The following is a 23,856-nucleotide window of genomic DNA, read 5'->3' on the forward strand; positions in this document are numbered from 1 at the left end:
ATGTGACGCGGCTGTGTGCCAGATGTGTTTCACTTCCGGATATGGACCACACGAGGGTCAAATTTTACCTATTCTCTCTAGCTTTTTTTAATGTGTTATTATAATTGTGTTTATTATTTTTTTATAGATGGTCTCTCTTTTATATATAAATGTCTGATTCTAAGCCCGATTAGTTCCATTTAGATTTTTAGTCACGGGAAGTGATGTCACAATTGTTTTACATGTGTGATCTCCATTTTCAATTAACTAAGGTATAAATACAGCACTTTGTTACATGATCTCTATCCCCTTGATGAAGTCCTAGAGGCGAAACGCGTTGGGTTTGCTGTACCTTGATCCCCCCTAAATGGACAGATAAGCATTCATTTTTTACATTTCTTGTATGTGTGTCTTTTTACCATTGTGCGTCACTGTGTTATTAAACCTGTTTTATATTGGAAAACTTACTGTGCTAATCTTTGGGAAAAGAATATTCCCTAAAAGGGTCCAATATAGTTTCTTTTGGTTTATAGAGAATAACCTACAGTGCGGTTTTCTTTTTGTTTTTTCCTTCATATATTCTTTCCAATGGTCATACGACCGAAGAACATCTTACCAGATAAGTAGTGAACTAATCACCAGTTTGCTTCACTTGGGTGTTGATTTAATTATTTTTCTGACACTAGCAGAAGCTTCTTTTTCTATTTCTTTATATTTGTTTTGGGTACCAAACCATACCACTATTTTGGAGCTGCCACTTATTGTTTGAGGTGTGTCACATTTAAAGAAAAAACATTTTCTTTTTTAGCATGTTATATATATTTTTGGAGTGTTATATCACAAAGAGTGCGCCTCTACATTCCCTACACTACTATATGTATGTAATGCTGTTAAGCGATTATCGGTGGACTGTGTATGCACCGTAGCTGGAATGCACACGCGTGGCAACTGAATTGCGATCAAATGTGAGGATTTATTCGCAAGTGACTGACAGACAGAGGCCATTTTATGGAAAGTAACAGGGAGTGGCTGCAAAAACGCGGGCTGGTTGATGGAAGGATCTGCGGCCACCGCTGCGTGTTTGTATGCACTTGCTTGAATCCAGGCGGCTGCGTGCATTAGCATATTTTTGCACAGCAGCTGCGTATGGGATTGCAGCTGCGATTGCATTAACGTCCACATCTGAGTCAGGCCCTAGACTCATAGGCTAGTTTTGCCGCAACATTTTAAATAGTTATAATAATTAAAACTTTATTTCAAATTATGGATTAGTAAATGTCCTGATAAACAGCTCATTTATGAAATGTACAGGATGTGAAGTGCAACATCCTGCGATTTGTCAAGATGCACTGAAATTGTTGGTGGGGAGCCTGAAAGCCCCCCAAGTTCCGATTGTGCAGCCTTCAAGGTGGCTGCACATTTCCCTTTATTTCAGTAATAAGTTAAAACAATGCATTTAGTCCAACCCATAATTACTATCAGCGGTCATTTAAATGTAAGATAAATTCTATAAGCTATAAGAAACAATATATATAATTCATTCCAATAAAATGACCTTAGTGCCGGCCGGCAATATTTTATAACCCAATTGCTATTAATATATCCAGCAAAATAAACACCACATATAAATGCTACGTTTATAAAAATCCACATTGTTTGACCCTCTTCATAAGCTCAGGGTTCTGTGTAGACTTCTAATGGCAACACCCTTAAATAATTACTACTTGTTCCACATCTTTTTAAGCTTGCCGCAAATTGATACATATAATTATAAATACAATAAATAAACAAAGAATCTATTTAGTATCCAGCTGTGAAGATAGTTTTGCAACAAGTTGGTCATTTTTGTCCCTTGTAATAGGTTGATTTATAGCAGCATGTGTGTTTGTTCAATTTCTGCACTCCTGTAGTAAAAAACGGACATAGGTATTTGTCCAATTATTTATAGCAGCTTGGTAGTGATTTGGCACTACAATATTTAGCTTTATATTGAGAATCATATACAGGGGTCTATTTACTAAGCAGTGTTAGGAGACAGAGTGAAAAGTGATAAGGTGCCAGCCAATTAGCTCCCAACTGTCATCTCACAGGCTGTTTGAAAAATGACAGTTGGGAGCAGATTGGCTGGCACCTTATCACTTTCTTATCACTTTTCACTCTCTCCCCTAACACTGCTTAGTAAATAGACCCAACAGTCTCTAAAGAACAGCTAATTAGCTGTAATTCTGCCCATAAGTGCCTTTTTCAGAGTCTCTGCAATCTGCAGTATATATCATTTATCCATCAAGGCCATGTGGTTATATACAAGAATAAAAAAAATGCATCTCTTTACCAAGGTGTTGAGCCCACAGTGCCAGGGGATCTTCCAAGAGACTCACCCGCTGGTACCTTTTGGTTCCCATTGCTCGTTTCTAAGGGATGTAAACGTACAATGCCCTTTAGTTTTATGCTCGGTGACTGCGGGACAATACCAGCTGGCATCACTGTATGAAAAAAGCACGTTTCTCTGCCTCAGAAATCGGCGGCTTCCTCAGTTACTATACCTCCATACTGAGCGGGATCTTCCATTTATCTACCTTTCAGAGTTGGCGAATGCAGCTCAACTCCTTAGCCAGTCCTCGTTTTCTTCTAACCCCCGTATCACAGATCATGTATATACACAGGTTAGCTTTTATCTTCATAATGACCTTTCTATTTTGTCTCTTCCGATGGTGGAACAATACCTGTTATATAATTCTTAACTGTTCATTGATAGTTTCTATCTTTACAGCTGGATACTAAATAGGTTCTTTGTATATTTGTTGTATTTATGATTATATGTATCAATTTGCGGCAAGCTTAAAAAGATGTGGAACAACTAGTAATTATTTAAGGGTGTTGCCATTAGAGGTCTACACAGAACCCTGAGCTTATGAAGAGGGTCAAACAATGTGGATTTTATTAATGTATCATTTATATGTGGTTTTTATTTTGTTGGATTTATTGATAGCAATTGGGTTATAAAATATTGCCGGCTGGCACTAAGGTAATTTTATTGGAATGAATTGTATATATTTTTTATGTGCATTTATAGGATAATAAATAATATGTATTAACTATTACTGTTTCTAGTGCTCCTTTTCACCCTTTTCCTAACATATATGTACCTATGAGATTGTGAGTAGATCTCCCATATAGAGAGCTGCAGATTCAGTCATCTTTTCCTGATTTGAATAGTGCTTTTAAATAAGATTTGCGCCAGGTGCATTCTACATTTTTGTGTCTTTTCTATAAGAATAAAATCTGACAAATCAGCATGTTCCGGTGTCCAGATTTTCCTCCAGCTTTTAAAAGTTACAGTAGCTATAAGACTGGAGCAGACCCACCGCAGTTCTGCTGAGATGTTTCCATCCATCAGTCTGTTGCACTTTTTGCTTTTATGGGCCATGTGAAACCAAAAATAGACGACTTTGCAGCATATTGATTTATAACAGGACCTGCCTAAAAAACTGTTAATGTGCTTTAAACTCTTGGTGGATCACAGCTCTGCTGCTGGCGCTACGTGACCTGCCTGTGTTGGGTGGAGGAGGCTATGTTAAAGTGTCCAGTTCGGGCAAAATATAAGATCAAGTTCTGTCTTTTTGTCTGTTTATCACTGTCTTAGCTTCACTTCCTGCTCCAACTTTTATTTACTAAGGGCTAAGGCTGCGGCTGAAGATTAATAGAATGAGCTGGGACCGCAGGTGAAGGCTCGCAGGCGCCTGTTGTCCATCACTAAACACGTGTCAGACATGAACAATGATCTCAGGGCCTGATTCAGACCCACTCGCAAGTGGGTCGATGGCCAAGCAGTGCACACTCGCGGCGTGCGTGAGCCCCGGAGCGAGCGAGAAATCACTCGCTCCAGGGCTCGCTACAAAACGGGCGGCTGTCGATGTTGATCGACAGCTCGCCCCATTTTGTAGGCGGGTCGGGGGGGTGGCTGCACAAATGGAGGTGTTCCCTTAGGAACGCCTGCCATTTGTGGGCGGCCCTACTGACTCTATTAGAGCACTGGGTTCACTGGGGCTTGCGATGAACGAGACCGTACCACAAGGGTCTCGTCAGAAAGCCCGATGGTCGCGATAATCGCGACCATCGCCAGGCCGCCCGCTAAAGCTGTGGGTGGTCACCCACAGCTTAGTAAGTGGCTTGGAGGCCGGGGTTAAAAATAAAAAATGGCCCACCCTGATTCAGAGCGAGCGCTCGCAAATAGCGAGCAGCTCTGAATCAGGGCCTCAGTACTATCACTACTACAGGCTTATCAGCATGTGCTCGTTCTCTGATGAAACTGTCTATCTCTCATTGAGGTTATTGGAGACTGATGGAGGAGATGTGATTGGTCACTGGTGCTTTATACATTGATCTGTAGCAACCACAGGTTGCCAGATACAGAGGTCAGACCAGTCTGTTCTAGCCATCCAACTCGTATATGAATATTCTGCCTGTCATTCTTCTGGTCTCGGCTTGACTTGCTAGATTGTTTATTGACTACTCTCTCTTGATGCCAACCCTGAACCTTGCTAGTTGCCTGAGCCTCATCTGACTATTTTATTGTTTCACTTTGTTCTTGATCACCTGCCTTTGAACTATTCACCATTTTAGAAAATCCATTGGGCTGTTATTTTGTTCTAGTATTTTTTACCTGTCATATGCCAGAATTGCTAGGTAGTGTGGCTGCATAGTTCCCCTCCAACAGGTAAATTGTCCTGTCCATCCATCATAGCAGTGGGAGCCATTGGGAAATGGGGCATGCACTACAGCTCTCGCCTGGGGGTCTATTTACTAAGCCTTGGATGGAGATAAAGTGAACAGAGATAAAGCCCCAACCACACATGCATGATGGAGACAGGACAGACCATCTATGATTATTAAATAGATGTGCACACTTCTATAGTAGCATATTCCATTCTGCTGTCTCATACATTTATATATTTGTTGACTGTGCCAGGTCATTGTAAACTTGTACTACATGCATTAAGTATTGGGGTCTGCAGTGCAGAGTGCCAGCGAGCACATCACAATCTATGGGAAAAGGGGCAGCTATAGGTGAAAACTGTACAGTAGGCTTCTAGGTTCACACAAATACTGGGTGCAGTCATCACATTGTAATTGGCCAGATCTATGTAGACGGTATAAGTTAATCATGTCGACATTCACAATGTAAACAATGGTGGAATGTTAACATTGTCATAATAATGTCGACAGATTGTCGACGGCTGATTTTTGCTGATTTTAGGGTTAGGTTTAGGCTGTGGTTAGGGTTAGTTAAGAAGGCCATAGAAAAATGTATTATCGGCATTCTGTCATTTCACATGTCGACATCCCATTCATGTTGACATTCTAAACATCAATGTTTTGTACCTCACCTGTGGAGACAAGTCCATCACAGATAGTAGCTAACGTTTAACAGTTCCTGACTCAGGCTTGCCTATACCGGGAGGCTCCCAATTTCTAACTCACACTCCCTGCAAATCCTTCTGCTACTCCCACTTTCTCACTGCCCCCCCCACCCTGTTAAAATCTATGCATGTAGAATCGCAATTGTACCCATTTACAAAGTGACAGGTAGTCAATGTTTGGGGGATGTAACGGGGTGGTCAATAAAATGCAGGGGTGTCTGGCCATTTAAATGCCATTACATGGGCGTGCATAAATTAGCCCTCCTATGCAGCATGAGAGCCCTCTATGTGTCAGGAGAGCTGCCGAGTCTGCGGCTGGTCAGACCTGCCACAAAGGCAAGATGGCCACTCCATGTGCGTTGAGGCTACTGATATTTACACAGGTAAGTGACGTCGTACACAGATGAGAAGGCAGCAGTGGGCGTCTCTATGCTCTAGTAAGCTCTGAAACTATTAGCATATTTACTCCGCTGCATTCTCTGGATTTACTCACGCCTCTGAGTGACAATAGACACGCCCATAGGTGGAGCTAGACACACCCACAGGTGGAGCTAGGCACGCCTTTTGGGAGGAACACAACATGCCCCCCCAGCTGCATGCCGCACGCACCTGCAATCTACCTGAAGCTAGATGGTCCAACATTTGTCAGTCAGAGGCACTGCTCGGGAAGAAGTGGCCAGAGTCCTAGAATCAAAATTAAATCTTCCTGATAGATTCATGGGTGACAGAAAAATGTTGAAAAACTTTAAGATGCGCTGTAAACTTTATTTTAAGCTAAAATCTGAGTCATCAGGTTCTGAGCAGCAAAAAATATGGACAATTCTATACTTGCTTTCTGGAAACTCTCAGTATTGGGCCTTCGATATACAGAAATACGGCATTTGCTTTGGTTGAGTCACCTTTTGAACAGTTATTATGCTGTATGACAAGACTGATAGATCTTCTTTAAAGCAAGGCCATAGGCCAGTAGAAAATGATTGTGTCAAATTTAGGGCCAAATTAGCCCTGTGTAATGACTTGGGGTACTTAGCTCAGTAGATGGGTGTCAGTGGTGCAGGGATTAGGTGCTAAATCAGGATGCAACACAGCTTTCAGGTAAATGGAATGGTGCTTTACTTTTCAGCATAAATTGGGTGAAACACAAATAAACAAAATAATAAACACCTAGGGGTAAACTGACTAAAGTGAGAGTTTTTAGAAGTGAGTTTTAAAAGTGATGTTGCCCATAGCAACCATTCAGATTCTAGCTAATATCTTCTAGGAGGTGCTAGTTAAATGTTAAGTAGAATCTGGTTGCTATGGGCAACATCACTTCTAAAACTCACTTCTAAAAACTCTCAGCTTAGTAAATTTACCCCATAGCCCCTTTTTAGGGCATCTAACTCACTTCTTGACCCCTGACTATAATGGTGCAGCTAATCTGCAACACAGTCTCTCAGCATCAAAGTCCCAGTCCTGTCTATGACAGGTATTCTCACAGGTTCCGGCCTGCTCACGTTCAGGCTCCTGGCCTACTTGCAGTCTCACAATCTGCTTCCAGCAATGAAACATAAACTGTCTTTCTTGGTGGCCTTCCCTGTCTCGTCCAGTTATAGGCTCTGGCCTTCCCAGCCTCTACAACATAGCTGCTTCAATGTCACACAGTCTGAGAGGTTTGTGGTCCCCCCTGCTTTCTGCAGGTTCAGACTCAGGCCCCCTGGCCCCCAAATGGCTTGGCTTAGCTTTACTGGGCTCTCTGGCTGCCACAGTCCCACTTAGACTGTCTCCAATGGCAGCCTGCCTGGTCTGCCTTATCATCAGCCCGCATCTGAGCTCTCTCCACAATACAGCACAAAGGTGTTTCAAAACTCAGTATTTCTACCCTGTGTGGGAGGATCTCAACAACCCCACACAGAATCTGATGCTAACCAGCACCATATCTTGTGATATTGCCACATATCCCCCTCCCCAGCTTGAAACCCCTGGGTTCAGCAACATGGGACCAGGCATTTTCATGACGATGTCTCTCTTCACGCTTCTCGTGAAAAAAATCCACTGCATCCATGGTCATACAGACTCTTGTGATCTCTGGGGGTCTCATCCTCCAGGTTCCAGAGTTTATCTTACGTTATGGTACTTCTTCCATAAGTGACATACCTCATCATCACATTTGTCAACTGCCTCAAAATCCAGCAAGTTATTTTCCTCAGAATCTTCTGATTCAGACCAAGAACAGTTTTTCTTTGTTTATTTTTTTATAGAACAAAGGTTTATCTTGCTTAAAACTCTTATAGGTACACCCATTGGCCATCTACTGTTTGTCACATCTTTATCCTTCAGCCCTGACGCATGATATTGGCTTTTGGCATACTTCAATGGCAAATAATTTCCTTTCAAAGTGCCACCCTCATCCTGAGAGCCACTAGCATCACAACTTCCGGACCTTGGCTTTATGTCAACAGACCATGTACTGGCACTGTAACTCTCAGTTTCTAGACCATGTAAGATACTTGAATCTTTGCTCTATTGATCCGCAGACTTTATCTCACTGGTAACATTAAGGCATAGATCACTTGCATTTTCTTGTGCTCCCACTTTTTGAGCCTTGGAAACATGATGAACAACTTCCAAATGTTCCACCAGCACAGGTTGAACCCTCCACAGAGGTCTTTATTTTCAAATATGGTCTAGCTGGACTACTTGCTTCAAACTTTATAATGTAAGACCACTCCACTTCCCCACCGACAAATTCAACAGCATTGCAAGTTCCATCCTGCTTGCATGAAGGCATTGTTTCACATACATGATAACTACTCTTCACAAGACTCTCAGAAATAACTTTCTTTAAGGTTCTGCTTTGCACTGCAAAACTGTGTGATTGAGTCACATTCAAATCACTCTAAACACACGGCAACAAGAGAGTCTCATCCTTTGAAGCCATAACTAGCTCCTTAGACATCTGTACATCCTGCACCTTTGCTTTACAGGTCATGGGATCACCATCTGTATACGTCAGTTCTTTATCATCAACTACGAACACAGGCCCTCATTCAGAGGCGGTCGCAAGAAGCGGTGAGGGCGGATGCTTCTTTTTTTTTAGTGCGGCCTCCTGGTCGCTAGCTAAGCTGTGGGTTACCACCCACAGCTTAGCGACCAACCATTGTGATGGTCTCGATGGTATTGACCATCACGACCATCGGGGCTTGCGACGAGACCCTAAGGTTGGGTCTCAGCAACCGCAAGCCCCAGGGAGCTTCCTGCTCTGATTGAGCAGGAAGCTCCCCACTGGCATCACTGGTCATGTCAGTGTGGCCGCCCACAAAACGGCAAGCGTTCCATCAGGAACGCCTCCATTTGTGTAGCCAGCCCCCCGCCCCGCCTACAAAACTGGCCGAGCTGTCGATCAACATCGACAGCTGGCCCTTTTGTAGTGTGCTCCGGAGCGAGAGAGTTTCTCTCTTGCTCCGGGGCTTGCGCGTGCGCAGGGCCTTAACATCGACCCGGTTGCAAGCGCTCAGCGCTTGCGACCGGGTCTGAATGAGACCCACAGTTTTGCAATTTGGAGCTGTGCCCCTTTGGAAGGACTTCACAACTTCAGCTATCACTGTAAACTGAAAGTCACTGCAAGGAATCTCATCCACTTTTACAAGATGGACCTTTAGGGAATTTTCCAACTCTGATACTTCTGTCCCTTCTTGTACACTGTGACACTTAGGACCTCATTCAGAGTCGGTCGTTGCGGCCGCACGGTCGTACGGCCAACGACCGCAAATTCCGATCATATGGCAGGTCGATCGTAAACAAAGTGACGCCCATTCGTTAGCACTGCACCTCCTCTAGCTACCGACTAATCTGATCGAAAGAACGAAACAATCGTAGTCAGGCGCTGTCAGTCGTTGTATGCTAATTATGTTCTGATGTTTGCGGCCGTATGTGTTGTTTTGATGGTCACATGTCATGTTTACATGGACTATCGATCAGCTTGTTATGAGCTTGTTGTCAATTATCTAATTAAGAGTGTTTAACTCTTGCTGTTCTTGAAAACGAGTTTTTTATCATGTGTCAATAAACTTTATTGTTCATTTCGTGGGTGTTTTCTCCGTTCTCTTTTTTTTCACACAATTTAAAAAACAAAGTAAGATTTATTATCTGTGAATGTACTGTTGATAAGTGTGTTAACTTAAAAAATACATGTGCATTTTGCGTTAGGATTATTTGCACTCTTATGTTTGCAATTGCAGACTGCGTGTTGTAGCCAATCAAATGTGACCTTATTTTTCAGGCCACATGATTAAAGGATTGGCCAATAGTGTTTTTTTTTTTAAACTGTGTAAATATTTTAGCCAATCATCTTTTTTTTAACCCATGTATATTTCATGTTTTCTGAAAAATCAGCCATTGCCATCATGAGAGCCACGGCCTTTACCAGGAGAGAATTGCTGGTCCTAGTGAATATCCTGGACAGGCGGATTACGTCCGCAGAGCCGCCCATTTCAAACCGCATAAAGCGGACGGCCTATGCGGAGGTGAGGCGAACGCCGAGAAGTGCGGGATATAGGCGCAATATTGCGCAATTAGAGAGGCGCTGGTCCGATCTGCGCCGCCGGTCCCCTGCACTTCTGATGAATTTGCGGGCGCAACTACGCAGACTTAAGTATGCGTTTGTTTAAAAGTAATAATTAGTGGACTGTTAAAAATGTGTGTTCCTTTGCCAATTATTTTAGTTAATGTTATAAAACCCTCCTGTATTTTGTCCCTATTGTCCTGAATGTGTAAAGTGTACTTGTATTGTGTAGCCGAAATTCTAAACTAATCTATTTTTTTTTTTTATGTTTACATTTTAGAAGCACAGCGGAGACAGAGAAGGGCACGCAGAATGCGAAGAAATGCAGGTGCCAACCTGCAGCCCTCACCTTCACCATCTCCTCAACCCAGCCCTCCCTCCCCACCACCATACTCCCCCAGTAACCCTCCCTCCCTCTTCCAATCCTCCCCGAGTATTCCTTCCTCCCCTGCCCACTCATCCCAAATTTCCCAAATATCCCCTCCCGTGGATCTTTCCTGCTCTATTTCCCCTTCCACCATTCCCCCAACTCCAGAGTATTCCCCTTCTCCGGAAGCATATCCGGCGACATCTGTGGTTGTGCCCGACCACTCTGAGGGTATGTGTTTTTTATTTATTTTGTTTTTGTTTTTTTTGGGTGTTGTTGTTATCCATGTATTTGTACAAATTTATTACTGTTGGTTTTTTTTTGGTGTAATTTCATTATGGGTGTCAAAAACATTGCGCAGTAATGCTGTTTTTCACAATTGCGACCTTAGGTTTTGTGCCTGGGCCTTTTTTTTTATTGTGGGCCACAAAAATATAGGTTTTTTGGCCTTTAAAAAATGTTTTGTATTTTTAGGAAATAATGATTACATTAGGATTAGTATTTTACAATGTAAAAAAACATGTCACACAACTTGGCAAGGTGCTAGGAACCAGACTACCCTTGTTGATGTTGTGTACACTGTGTTTAAAATGTACTAAGATGTAACTTCATTAGGAAAAGTGATGTTTGCCATAGCAAACAAACACATTGTATTTTAGGATTATCAAGAACATTCTAGAAGTGAATACGTGCATTGTGTATTAAGGATATGGCCATCATGACTTAAGAATACACCTCCCATTATTTTTAACATCATCATAGTGGTTTTTGGCTTATGCCAGTTATGGTTTCCAATTATTTTTACTACATAAAAGTATAAACCTATTAATAATGTTGTGTGGCTGATACTTTCAAACACACCGTAACATCATTGTGTTTAACCACTTTTTGGTACATTGAATAATGTGTAATGTTCAAATGTATTTAATCCCAAAATAATTTTTTTTGTCCACAGATCTAACCCACATCCTGAGGCAAATAAGGGAGGAGCTACGAGACACAAGTGGCTATTTAATGCAGGCCTACTGCTACCTCCAAAGAATTGTGGGGAGTTTGGAGGATTTATAGTTACTTTGTTTTCATATTTTTCCATTTTTCTTAAAAAAAAAATATTACAATAAAGTTTTTGTGGTTCAAACATTTGTCCTCTTTTTTGCCACACATTAAAGGGTGTAATTCTGCATTTTAAAAACTTTGTGAACAAAGGTTGGTGCCTTTCCTTAGTGTAAGAACTGCAAAAATGTATTAGTAAACCTTAAGAACATTTGCAGTAATGTTGTATATTTTTTTTAGGGGTTGGAAAGCATTATCCACCTCAAAATGGCTTACATTTAAAAAAAAAAAACTCCATTTGTATTTATTTGAAAAAATTTATTAAATAGCAAACATGTTGCCAACAGGCTTTTACTCGTAAAAAGATTTTCATAACAGATTCACACATAACAAATGTTCTCAGGGTTTGGCCAAAGAAAACATCTGGCTTAGTCAGACATAAACAACTATGGTAAAAACCAAATAGATTTTTGTATGGAAAACATACAAATTAATAAAACAAAAGGCAATTAACTAAACATGTTGGGGTATATCTGTGCTAAATGTGTTAGTTGTCCAAAAACATACAGGGTATTGCCAATGGGTTCCATTATTTTTGCAGGTTTTGGAAAGTGTTGTGATTTGGTTGGTAGGAAAAGAAAACAAAATAAAAAGGTACACATTAAAATACATTTGCTATAAGTGTTTTGCTAAAAAAAACAAGTAAATATTCCTACCTAAAAAAATGGGAAACAACATACTTGCGTCTGGCCCCCCCTGACAGCATCACAACACCTTCCTCCGGGGGGCCACCCTCTGGCAAGGCCTCCTCTGGCTGTATGGGTACTCGACTCCTTATTGCAATATTGTGTAAAATCCCACACAGGACCACAATGCGAGAAACCATATCCGGCGAGTACATGAGTGCACCGCCAGAGTGATGAAGACACCGGAGCCGGCCCTTTAAAAGGCCGATACAGCGCTCCACCACCTGCCTGGTGGCAGTAAATGCAGCATTATAGTGAGTTTGGGGCCCTGGTGTGTGAGTCAAATAAGGAGTCAGCAGCCAGGGCGTGCAAGGATATCCACTGTCACCTGATGGAAATGGGACACCAAAAGATACAAACACTTACCATGAAAACATGTTTACACTATTACTATAGATACATACTGGATTTTTACTTACCAAGAATCCACGCGTCACCAGCTTGCAGTGTGCTTAATTTTGGCCAAATCCCTGAATGCTGGATCACGTATGCATCATGGCTGCAGCCTGGGAATTTGGCATTCAGGGAGAGGATCTGGAGGGAGGCATCACATAGCACCATTACATTTAGGGAATGGAAATGTTTTCGGTTCCTATATATTTGTTCCCTGCATGCAGGGGGCTGAAGTGCTATGTGAGTGCCATCCACTACCCCTATGATGTGTGGAAAGCCTGCAATTTCAAAAAACTTCTGCTTTACCACATCAAGGGCTTCCGTATCCAAAGGCATACTAATAAAATGTGCTAGATGATTGAAAAATGCATTTAGCACACGCCTCAGGATCCGTGAAAATGAGGGCTGGGAGAGGCCACCCACCAGCCCCACAGTGGTTTGGAAGGACCCTGAGGTGCAGAAATGTAACACCGCCAACAACTGTGTAAGTGGTGAGATTGCTGTTGGAAAGTGAATCTGACTTTCTAGATCATTCTTTATTATTGAAAGAGTGTCTATGATAATATTTGGAGGCAGGCGATGAGTGGTTACAACCACATCATCAGGCATTCCAAAAAGGGTGACATGTGTTCTATATATCTTGGCCCTTGCACGCCTCCTAGGCCTACGCCCAGGAGGAGGCTGAGGAAGGTTGGTGGGGGGCAACATGGCCACTATTAGCTGTCCAACATCGCTCTGTAAAGTTAAATTTATATTTAAAATTGGTTCTACAGAGTGTTTTTTGATTATTTGTTCAAAAATACTTAGCTTTATAATAATGGTGCATATTCTTACAGGGTCGGGCAGTGCCATCTTCGGAAATCCCTACATGTGTATTTGTTGTACGGTTGTTTTTTTTATAGAAGACAAAAATGTATTAGATTTTTTTAGTCCAAACCAATATTACTACTATTATTGTTAAAACAAAGCTTAACTTTTAAATTGGGCAATATGAATTGTTGTTAAATGTACCAATTTACATTTACCAAATAGAAAAAAAAAACATTAAAAGAAAAAAATATAAAAAAATAAATAAATAAACATAATTGTAGGTTTGAATAAATGGACACTTACCTGATTCAAGTACAGAATGGACTGTTAAACACCTTTAATACATTTTAAAATAGAAAAAAAATTATTAACAAAAATTTTAATTGTTTTAGGATTGTAGAACAAAAAGAAAATAAACAAAAAATGCAGTAGGCTGGCACACTTACTTGAGTCTACTAATAACGTTGTTTTTTTAAGGCTACAAAAGCCCGGCCACCCAAACAGAACAAGTAACCGGCTCAAACACAACAACTAACGGGTTTTGTAAATGTCTGCACCAAACAAATTTGAAAAACAAAAACCACCACCAAAAATAAAGGAACACAAAAAACACCCACCAAAAATAAAGGAAAACAAAAAACACCCACAACCAAAAAAAACAAAAACAAGACACAACCAACACACAAACAACACACACAAGCACCTCTCAAAAAACTCACACAAGCACCTCTCAAACAACTCACACAAGCAACACTCAAACAACTCACACAAGCACCTCTCAAACAACTCACACAAGCACCTCTCAAACAACTCCAAACAATGTAACCACTAACAATCCCTTCCTGCACCACAAATCACTCCAACTACAACCCACAAGTAAGGGAACATTTGGCTTTGCCTTAAATAAAGAAATAAAACCCCAGTTATTGAATCATGCAGGAAAGGTGTGCATTTGTAGTTAGGCAAATAAGGATGCACAGGTAACCAGTCCAGGGATGCGCTCACATCTAGCCCAACCCACGCAGTGATTACGGAATGCAGGAAAGGTGTGCATTTGTAGTTAGGTAAATAAGGATGCACAGGTAACCAGTCCAGGGATGCGCTCACATCTAGCACAACCCATGCAGTAATTACGGAATGCAGGAAAGGTGTGCATTTGTAGTTAGGGAAATAAGGATGCATGGGTAACCAATCCAGGGATGCGCTCACATCTAGCACAACCCACGCAGTGATTACGGAATGCAGGAAAGGTGTGCATTTGTAGTTAGGGAAATAAGGATGCACGGGTAACCAATCCAGGGATGCGCTCACATCTATAAAAAAGTCTGCACAAGCAGTATTCTTCATGCTCTCACAGGTTTGAAAAATGTCAAGCGAGGAGCATGGTGAGCAGATGCCAACTGAGGCAGGTAAGTGCGAATCACATTTTTTAAACAATACAAGAACAGTTCATATTTCCAAAAATATACTTTTTTAATTTTATCTAATTTTAAAAATGTTGTAGGTGCTGGGAATCCAATTCCACCAGTAGAGGAGGAGAAGGAGGCGGGTCCAAGCAGGCCAAGGCCAAGAAACCCTCCTTTTTCACGAATCGAGCTTGAGACATTGGTGACCATGACAATGGAGAACCTTGTTCATGCCCCAAGAAATATGGGGGCTGGAGCCAAAGACAGGATTTGGGAGGAGATATCTAGGGCTGTTAATGCTGTGGGGACAACCTACAGAACCATGAAAGTCATTAAAAAACGGTAAGAAAATGATATTGTGAGTGTACTGAAGTCAAAAGCTTGATCTTATTTTAAAAAACTAACCCTTAAAAAATCCAAAATCACATTGATAGCTGGACGGATTTCAAGTACCAACTGAAGAGGAAGCTACGGAGTAGGGTGGACCATGCTGCGGGGACAGGTGGTGGTCCCATCCCTGAGGAGCTGGCCTTGACGAGGTTGGAGACGTTGGCTCAGGGATGTGTGACGGAAGAGGAGATAGTCGGCGTGTCCACTATGGACACTGACATGGCCGACTTCAATGCTCCACATGTGCAAGAAGGTAACATTTTTTTGGAAGCCAAAAAGTATAAAGCTCAAACGTGTATGCGGTTTTTTTTGGGTAAAAAATACTAATGTTTTTTTATTTTAATTCCAGACTCAGAGGAGGTAGTGCCTGCTCCTGAGGTCAGGTCTGGGTCCAGCACAGATGGAGACTCTGCAGCGGAGGATCCAAGTACTCCATCTGGGGACCCTGTGGAGTCTACTCCAGGGCAACCATCGGACCGAGCAGTGCCTCTCCTCACCAGGTTGGTCTCCCAAACTCAGGAGAACAGATGTGTTCTTCTGAGGATGGAGACCACTCTGGTGAGGGTGGCGGTGGCCCTGGAGACCATTGCTGGGACCCTAGATCGTTTGGCCAATACCCAGGAGCAGGCCAACCCACCTGCCATGATGGAGCGAGAATTGTTTAACAATTTTTTCCCATTTTTTTTTTTGCACCCCAATTTTTTAATTAATTTTTTGGGGTGTCCCTATTTTTTTTTTAAACTGTTTTTGACACAGTTCTTTTTTAAATGTCAATCTCAGGGGTGCAGGCTATTTTTTTTAAGCCTGCACCCCTAAACCCCAATTCTGCACTTTTTTTCGACACTTATTCAATGGTGAAAAGTTATCACCGTTTTTTATCAAAGACTTTTCAAAACTGCGATAAGTCTTTGAAATTGAATATGGTGTAAAACTAAAACAAGTGATATTAATGCAAAACCGTTAAAAAGTGCGATATTAACGCAAAAAACGATGTTATCGCACCCATATTGAATACCCCTACTAGCCTCTTTTTAGGGAGTCTAACTCACTTCTTGACCCCCGACTATAATGGTGCAACTAATCTGCAAACACAGTCTCTCAGCATCAAACTCCTAGTCCTGTCTCTGACAGGTATTCTCACAGGTTCCGGCCTTGTCACGTTCAGTCTCACAATCTGCTTCCAGCAGAGTAACATAAACAGTCTTTCTTGGTGGCCTTCCCTGTCTCCTCCAGGTATAGGCTCTGGCCTCCACAGCATGCAGTGTAGCTAGTTCAATGTCCTACGGTCTGAGAGGTTTGTGGTCCTCCTGCCTCCTGCAGGTTCGGACTCTGGCCCCTTGGGCCCCAATGGCTTGGCTTAGCTTCACTGACCTCTCTGGCTGCCACAGTCCCACTTAGACTGTCTCCAACGGCAGCCTGACTGGTCTGCCTTCTCATCAGCCCGCATCTGAGCTCCCTCCATAAGGCAGAACAAAGGTGTGTCACAATTCAGTATTTGTACCCTATGTGGGAGGATATCTCCAACCCCACACAGAATCTGCTGCTCACCAGCGCCATCTCTGGTGATACTGCCACACCTGATAAAAAAATGTATTACTGTGTGTTAAATTAATGTGCATATCATCCAGAAATTTCATTTAACGCATGTATGTGCATTCCCACTTAACATGCAATTCAATTGGAAAAGGCTTATTCTGGCGTTCGTGCGGTAATTGCTAGTAATAAACGTGTTAAGTCTGGGTGAAAATGGGTAAATCAGCCTGAACCCAAAAAGAATGCAAACTAATATTTTAAAACAGTATAGAAGTCTGTAAGTGGCCAAAAGAAAAGTATTATTGGTTCTTAAAATAGGTCAAATGGCTGTTATATGCATTATTAAAAAAAAGTGAAAAAAATCATAGAAAGTAAGTGTTAATCTGCAAAATAAATGCTCTAGATAAATTTGGGGTACATAAAAATGCTTGTGAGTAGATATTTGTGTCATTTTAAGCCACTTTTAAAAATGTGTTAAACACCTTTAACTCCCACCTGCAAGCTTAACAACTTCTGTCCCATTCATACAGCACCCCCATGTACCTGTCCCACATCTTGTAACCCATTCTGCATTTTGTAGAATTTCACACCAAAAACTACATGTTATTAGTGGCCAAACTAAGGTAATTAAAAACTTATAAGTGCCTAATTAATCATTAAGGAGGGTGTCTAAGTAGTTCTGAACCAAGGGCCTGATTCATTACGGATCACAACTGTAACAGTGTACGCGGATCGGCCGATGGTGCGTATTGCACATGCGTATGCACCACAGTGCGCGTGCATGAGTTAGCATTGCGATCGCCGCGATTCGAGTGTCAATATGGAGGAGGTGGAGCCAATATAATGTGATTCCATTAGAATCAAGTAATTTGGCCTCGTCCCCTCCCGATTGACCTGCTCATTGCGGCATTTTGCAGTGAGGGGGGAGGGGCGGGGCCTAATTACATGGTGCCAGCCTGCTAGGTCCTGTACCGATCACACCTGCAAGATAAGTAATTGATATATGACATAAGTGTGTGTATATATATATGTGTGTATATCTATAAGCGTTTGTATGTATATACAGCCATGGGCAAAAGTTTTGACAATGACACAAGTATTGGTTTCATAAAGTTTTTAGACATTTTTGTCAGATGTTACTATGGTATACTGAAGTAACATTACAAGCATTTCATAAGTGTCAAAGGCTTTTTCTTGACAATTACATTAAGTTTATGCAAAGAGTCCATATTTGCAGTGTTGACCCTTCTTTTTCAAGACCTCTGCAATTCGCCCTGGCATGCTGTCAATCAACTTCTGGGCCACATACTGACTGATGGCCGCCCATTCTTGCCTAATCAATGCTTGGAGTTTGTCAGAATTTGTGGGTTTTTGTTTGTCCACCCGCCTCTTGAGGAAGCCACTTAGTTATCACTTTTGCCTTATGGCAAGGTGCTCCATCATGCTGGAAAAGGCATTGTTCGGCACCAAACTGTTCTTGGATGGTTGGGAGAAGTTGCTCTTGGAGGATGTTTTGGTACCATTCTTTATTCATGGCTGTGTTCTTAGGCAAATGTCACGCTTGGTGCTGGGGGAGTGGAAACTCTGGGTCCGGGTTGCGGGAGGAAAAGAGGGCGAGGGGCCTGGATATATGTTCTCCTCATCCACAGCTCTCGAGTGTTGACGAGACCTGGGCAATGGTGCGGAGTCTAACCCACAGGATGGTGTTCGCCAGTGACCCCTCCAATCGGGATTTGGGCTTAGCTGCACCCTGTGAGCAGGTCGCGGTCCTTTGACCAGGTACCCGAGCTCAGTGGGAATTGGAGACACAAATAACCGTGGCCCTAATAAGAGATGCCTAAGGTTTAAGGCACTGTGGAGTGATCCACAAACAACGTAAAGAAGTCTGGCAATACTGTAGTACAAAGTTCACTAGTGACACGTTTAACACACAGGCAGATATGGTAATTCACTGTTGTATGAAGTTCACTAGAGGCTCGTTTAGCACACAGGCAGCTGGTAATTAACTGTTGCACCTGGTTCACTAGAGACTTGTTTAGCAAACAGGCAGATGGTAATACACTGTTGCACTAAGTTCACTAGAGATACGTTTAGCACACAGGCAGATGGTAATTCACTGTTGCACAAGGTTCACTAGAGACACGTTTAGCACACAGGTAGATGGTAATACACTGTTGCAAGAAGTTCACTAGAGACACGTTTAGCACACAGGCAGATGGTAACTCACTGTTGCACAGTGTAGAGGAAATAGAACGCCAGGAACCTGGACCGGAACTCAACTAGGGACTAGGAGACAACCGTTGTTCAGGCAATTTGTAGAAAGGTGGAAGCAGGCTATATACCCCACAGAAACCTTTGATAGGTGCACAGCGATCAGCTGACGCTTACCTATCCCAGGCCAGAAGTACAGTCACATGGGCCGACTGACATGGCAGCGCCCATGCCGGGAACCCCGAGTCCAGACACCGGACCACCCGCAGTCCCCTACGCACCGGGAGAATGCTCAGCGTCCTCTCAGCCGCCGCGCCAGCTGCCCGACCGCCCGGGAGATCAAAGGAAGCCGGCGAGGAGGTAAGGCGGCGCTGATCCCCGGCAGAGCCCTGACAGTACCCCCCCCTTTCAGGGTGGGCACCGAACACCCCATAGGCTTATTTGGAAATTTCTCGGACCAACCATGGAGCATGCACATCGGAAGCCTTGACCCAAGCCCTTTCTTCGGGACCATAGCCCCTCCAATCGATGAGGTATTGAAGAGTATTAAACTTAAGGCGTGAATCCAAGATCTTCTCCACTTCAAACTCAGTACCCTGTAAAGTCTGTACTTGAGGCAATTTGGGAGGAACAATTTGAAATCGATTGAGCACCAGAGGACGTAAAAGAGAAATATGGAATGTATTGCAGATTTTCATTTGTGGAGGAAGTTCCAACTTATACACTACTGGATTGATTATCTTAATGATGCGATAGGGGCCAATAAAGCGTGGAGCAAGTTTCATCGTGGGTACCTTCAAACGAATGTTCTTGGAAGATAACCAAACCCTATCCCCAACTTTTAAAAAGGGAACAGCCAAACGTTTCCTATCGGCAAATCTCTTGTAATTCTTTGAGGATTGTATCAAGGAATGGTGAATCTTATTCCACAGGGTTGAAAATGACTCAATCTCCTTGACTGCTGCCAGAACTTCTACCGCTGGAAGATGTTCGAAGTCAGGGACTCGGGGATGTCTACCGAAGACAGTGAAGAAGGGTGTGGACTTGGATGACGAATGATACTTAAAATTGTGAGAAAATTCTGCCCATGGTAGAAGGTCCACCCAATCATCCTGAGAAGATGATACAAAAAGCCTGATGAAGGTCTCAAGTTCTTGATTAACCCTTTCGGTTTGACCATTCGTCTGAGGGTGGTATGCTGAAGAAAATTTTAATTTAACTCCACATGTATTGCACAGGGCTCTCCAAAATTTGGCCATGAATTGGACCCCACGATCAGAGATTATCTCCTTAGGGAAACCGTGTAATCTGAAGATATCCCGGATGAATATTTTAGCCAATTGAGGAGCCGATGGAAGACCAACCAGAGGAACAAAATGTGCCATTTTTGAGAAGCGATCCACGACCACCCATACCGTATTGTGTCCCTTGCATCGAGGTAGCTCGGAAATGAAGTCCATAGAGATATGAGTCCATGGGGCAACTGGAACCGGTAATGGGCGTAATGGACCCATCACCCTCCTGCGAGGTGTCTTATGCTGCGCACATTTAATACAGGACAGGACAAATTCTCTGACATCTCCCTTCATGGTGGGCCACCAGTAGGAACGTAGTAGGAATTGGTAAGTTTTAGTGATTCCTGTATGACCAGCAAATAACGAAGCGTGAGCCCATGTCAACAGTTTTTTACGTAAACTGGGAATAACAAAAAATTTTCTCGGAGGCGGAGAGGATATCTGTGTAGGAGCAAAAACAATTGGATCAAGAATTGGACGTATCTGCGGATGGTCCTCTTCCTCTACCATAGTCATAAAAGAACGGGAGAGAGCATCCGCTTTTTTGCTTAAAATGCCTGGGCGAAATTGAAGCCTTAGATTGAACCTGGAAAAAAAAAGAGACCATCGGGCCTGCCTGGCATTCAATCTATGAGCAGTTTGTAGATAAGTTAGGTTCTTATGGTCTGTAATGACCGTAACTGGAAATCTAGCTCCTTCCAGAAGATAACGCCATTCCTCTAGTGCCAAGCGTATAGCTAATAGTTCCTGATCTCCAATAATATAATTTTTCTCTGTGGGAGAGAATTTCCGGGAGAAGAATCCGCAGGGGTGGATCTTCCCATCTTCAGCGATCTGAGACAATACAGCCCCAATTCCAACAGAGGATGCGTCCACTTCTACCGTAAATGGTTGATCCAGCTGAGGCTGGCGGAGAATTGGGGCTGTGGAAAATGCAATTTTAAATTTTTTAAAAGCTTGTATTGCTGAATCAGGCCAAGAGGATGGGCTGGCTCCCTTCCTTGTGAGAGAAGTGATAGGAGAGACCAATGTGAAGAAATGTGGAATGAACCTCCTATAATAATTTGCAAAACCCAAGAAACGTTGAGTAGCTTTCAACGAAGTAGGCTGAGGCCAATCGGCAATAGCTTTCAGTTTATCAGGGTCCATTTGAAGAATTTTTCCAGAGATTATATGCCCCAGGAAGGGTACTGAGGTCTGATTAAAGAGGCATTTTGACAACTTTCCAAAGAGACAATGATTTCGGAGACGAGACAACACTTCTAGTACATGCCGATGATGGTCTTGTAAGTTTGTAGAAAAAATTAAAATATCATCGAGATAAACTACCACAAATTTATAGAGAATGTCCCGAAAAAATCTCGTTGACGTAGCCTTGAAATACAGCTGGCGCATTACAGAGTCCAAAAGGCATTACCAGGTACTCGAAGTGTCCATCCCTAGTATTAAAAGCGGTTTTCCACTCATCCCCTGCCTTTATTCGAATTAAACTGTAGGCCCCGCATAAGTCTAGTTTGGTGAAAAACTGAGCTCCTCGGACCTTGTCGAAAAGTTCGGAAATCAAGGGTAGTGGATACCGATTCTTTATCGTAATTTGGTTTAGGCCCCGATAATCTATACAAGGGCGGGGCCCTCCGTCCTTTTTTCCTATGAAGAAGAACCCTGCTCCAGCAGGAGAGGATGATGGCGGGATAAATCCTTTAGCAAGGTTGTCCTTAATGTACTCTGCCATAGCGGTAGTCTCAGGAACAGATAATGGATAAACACGGCCACGAGGAGGGGTCTTCCCCGGAAGCAGGTCAATAGCACAATCCCATGGTCGATGCAGAGGGAGTTTATCTGCCGCTTGTTCGCAGAATACATCAGCGAAATCCTGGTAGGGTTCTGGTAAATTGGACTGAGAGGGACCCACAGAGATAGAGGGTGGAGAGAACATCTCGGATGGACAGGTAACTGTGGTTAACTTACGCAAAGGAACCACCTTGGTCAAACACTTCTGTAAACAACTTGATCCCCAGGACAAAATTTGCATCTTATTCCAATTGAACACAGGGTTGTGCTTTTTTAACCAGGGTAGCCCCAACACCAGCTCATAGGGAGATTTAGGTAACACAAATAATTCCAGCCATTCCTGATGAAGACATCCAATCTTGATGGATACTGGATGGGAGGGAGAAGAAAGAGATTCTCCTAGCACTGTTTTACCATCTAAGCTGGAGAGTACTAGTTTATTGGGTAATGGAACGACAGGAATACCTAGAGTCCGAACGAGAGTATCTGAAATGAAATTGCCTGCCGCTCCGGAATCAATTAGAGCTTTAACCCTCTTTGTCCTGGACCCATGGGAAAGCGACACTGGTAGAAGACTGTCTGTTATTTGGGATGACTTGGACATAACCCCTAACTGAATGCTCCCTACTTCAGTCAGGGTCTCGCATTACCCGCAAGCAGAGGACAATTCTTCAAAATGTGGTCGGGAGCAGCACAATAAATACATAATTTATTTTGGAAACGCCTGTTGCGTTCTACAGCTGTAAGCTTGGACTTATTGACCTGCATGGGTTCTTCTTCTCTACTAGGAGAGAGAGAAGACTGGTTCACAGGAGGAGTACGGACCTGAAAGCGTTCCCCCCTGCCTCTACTAGCCCAGCGTTCCCGATGGCGAAGGTCGATCTTGATGCAGAGGGAGATGACATCAGCAAAGGACTCCGGTAAATCTCTGGAGGCCAACTCATCCTTCATCCTTTCTGATAGTCCATGGAGGAAGGATGCTTTGAGAGCTTCCTCGTTCCACTTTAGCTCAGATGCCAGGGTTTGAAACTGAACTACATACTGACCAACAGATCGGGTCCCCTGGCGCACACGAAGCAAATCGGATGAGGCTGAAGCGGAGCGGCCTGGTTCGTCAAAAATCCTTTTAAATGCTGAAACAAATCCTTCATAATTTGACACAATGGGGTCAGCTCGTTCCCACAGGGGAGAGACCCAGTCCAGAGCAGCCCCGGTCAACAGGGAAATAACATATGCCACCTTTGCTCGAAAGGTGGGGAAATTCTGGGGGAGACATTCAAATTGGATCTCGCATTGGTTAATAAACCCTCGGCACCGCCTGGGATTACCATCAAATCTTTCCGGGGTTGCCAACTGGAGATGAGATTTAGATCCCGAAGCCCCTTGAGGCAAAACAGGTGGAGGGGGTGCAGCGACTGCAGCTGGTTGAACCGGGAGAATAGATGCCAATGTAGTTTGGATCGAGACCAGCTGTCTAGAGAGCTCCTGCAGGTACTGGGCCACTTGCTGTTGGGCTGCCTCCTGGTTATCCATCCGAGAGGCCAGGTCCTGAAGGGACCCTGTACCTTGGGACCCAGTGGCTTCCATTGTGCGGCCTGAACAAACTGTCACGCTTGGCGCTGGGGGAGTGGAAACTCTGGGTCTGGGTTGCAGGAGGAAATGAAGGCGAGGGGCCTGGATATATGTTCTCCTCATCCACAGCTCTCGAGTGTTGACGAGACCTGGGCAATGGTGCGGAGTCTAACCCACAGGATGGTGTTCGCCAGTGACCCCTCCAATCGGGATTTGGGCTTAGCTGCACCCTGTGAGCAGGTCGCGGTCCTTTGACCAGGTACCCGAGCTCAGTGGGAATTGGAGACACAAATAACCGTGGCCCTAATAAGAGATGCCTAAGGTTTAAGGCACTGTGGAGTGATCCA

At 43.2% G+C, this 23,856-nt stretch overlaps 1 protein-coding gene across 1 annotated transcript in view; it reads left to right on the forward strand.

The window, feature by feature from the left end:
* Positions 1–11,349, forward strand: part of LOC148539074 (uncharacterized) — a 31,026-nt gene extending 19,677 nt beyond the window's left edge. Inside the window, exons 4-5 of the mRNA XM_088451924.1 lie at positions 10,223–10,540; positions 11,265–11,349. Of these exons, the coding sequence (XP_088308050.1) occupies positions 10,223–10,540; positions 11,265–11,270 (324 nt within the window). The 3' untranslated portion in view covers positions 11,271–11,349. The remainder of the gene's footprint in view (positions 1–10,222; positions 10,541–11,264) is intronic.
* Positions 11,350–23,856: the final 12,507 nt, after the last annotated feature.

Source organism: Taudactylus pleione, unplaced genomic scaffold, assembly GCF_031769625.1.
Source record: "Taudactylus pleione unplaced genomic scaffold, aTauple2 ptg000032l, whole genome shotgun sequence".
NCBI lineage: Eukaryota > Metazoa > Chordata > Amphibia > Anura > Myobatrachidae > Taudactylus > Taudactylus pleione.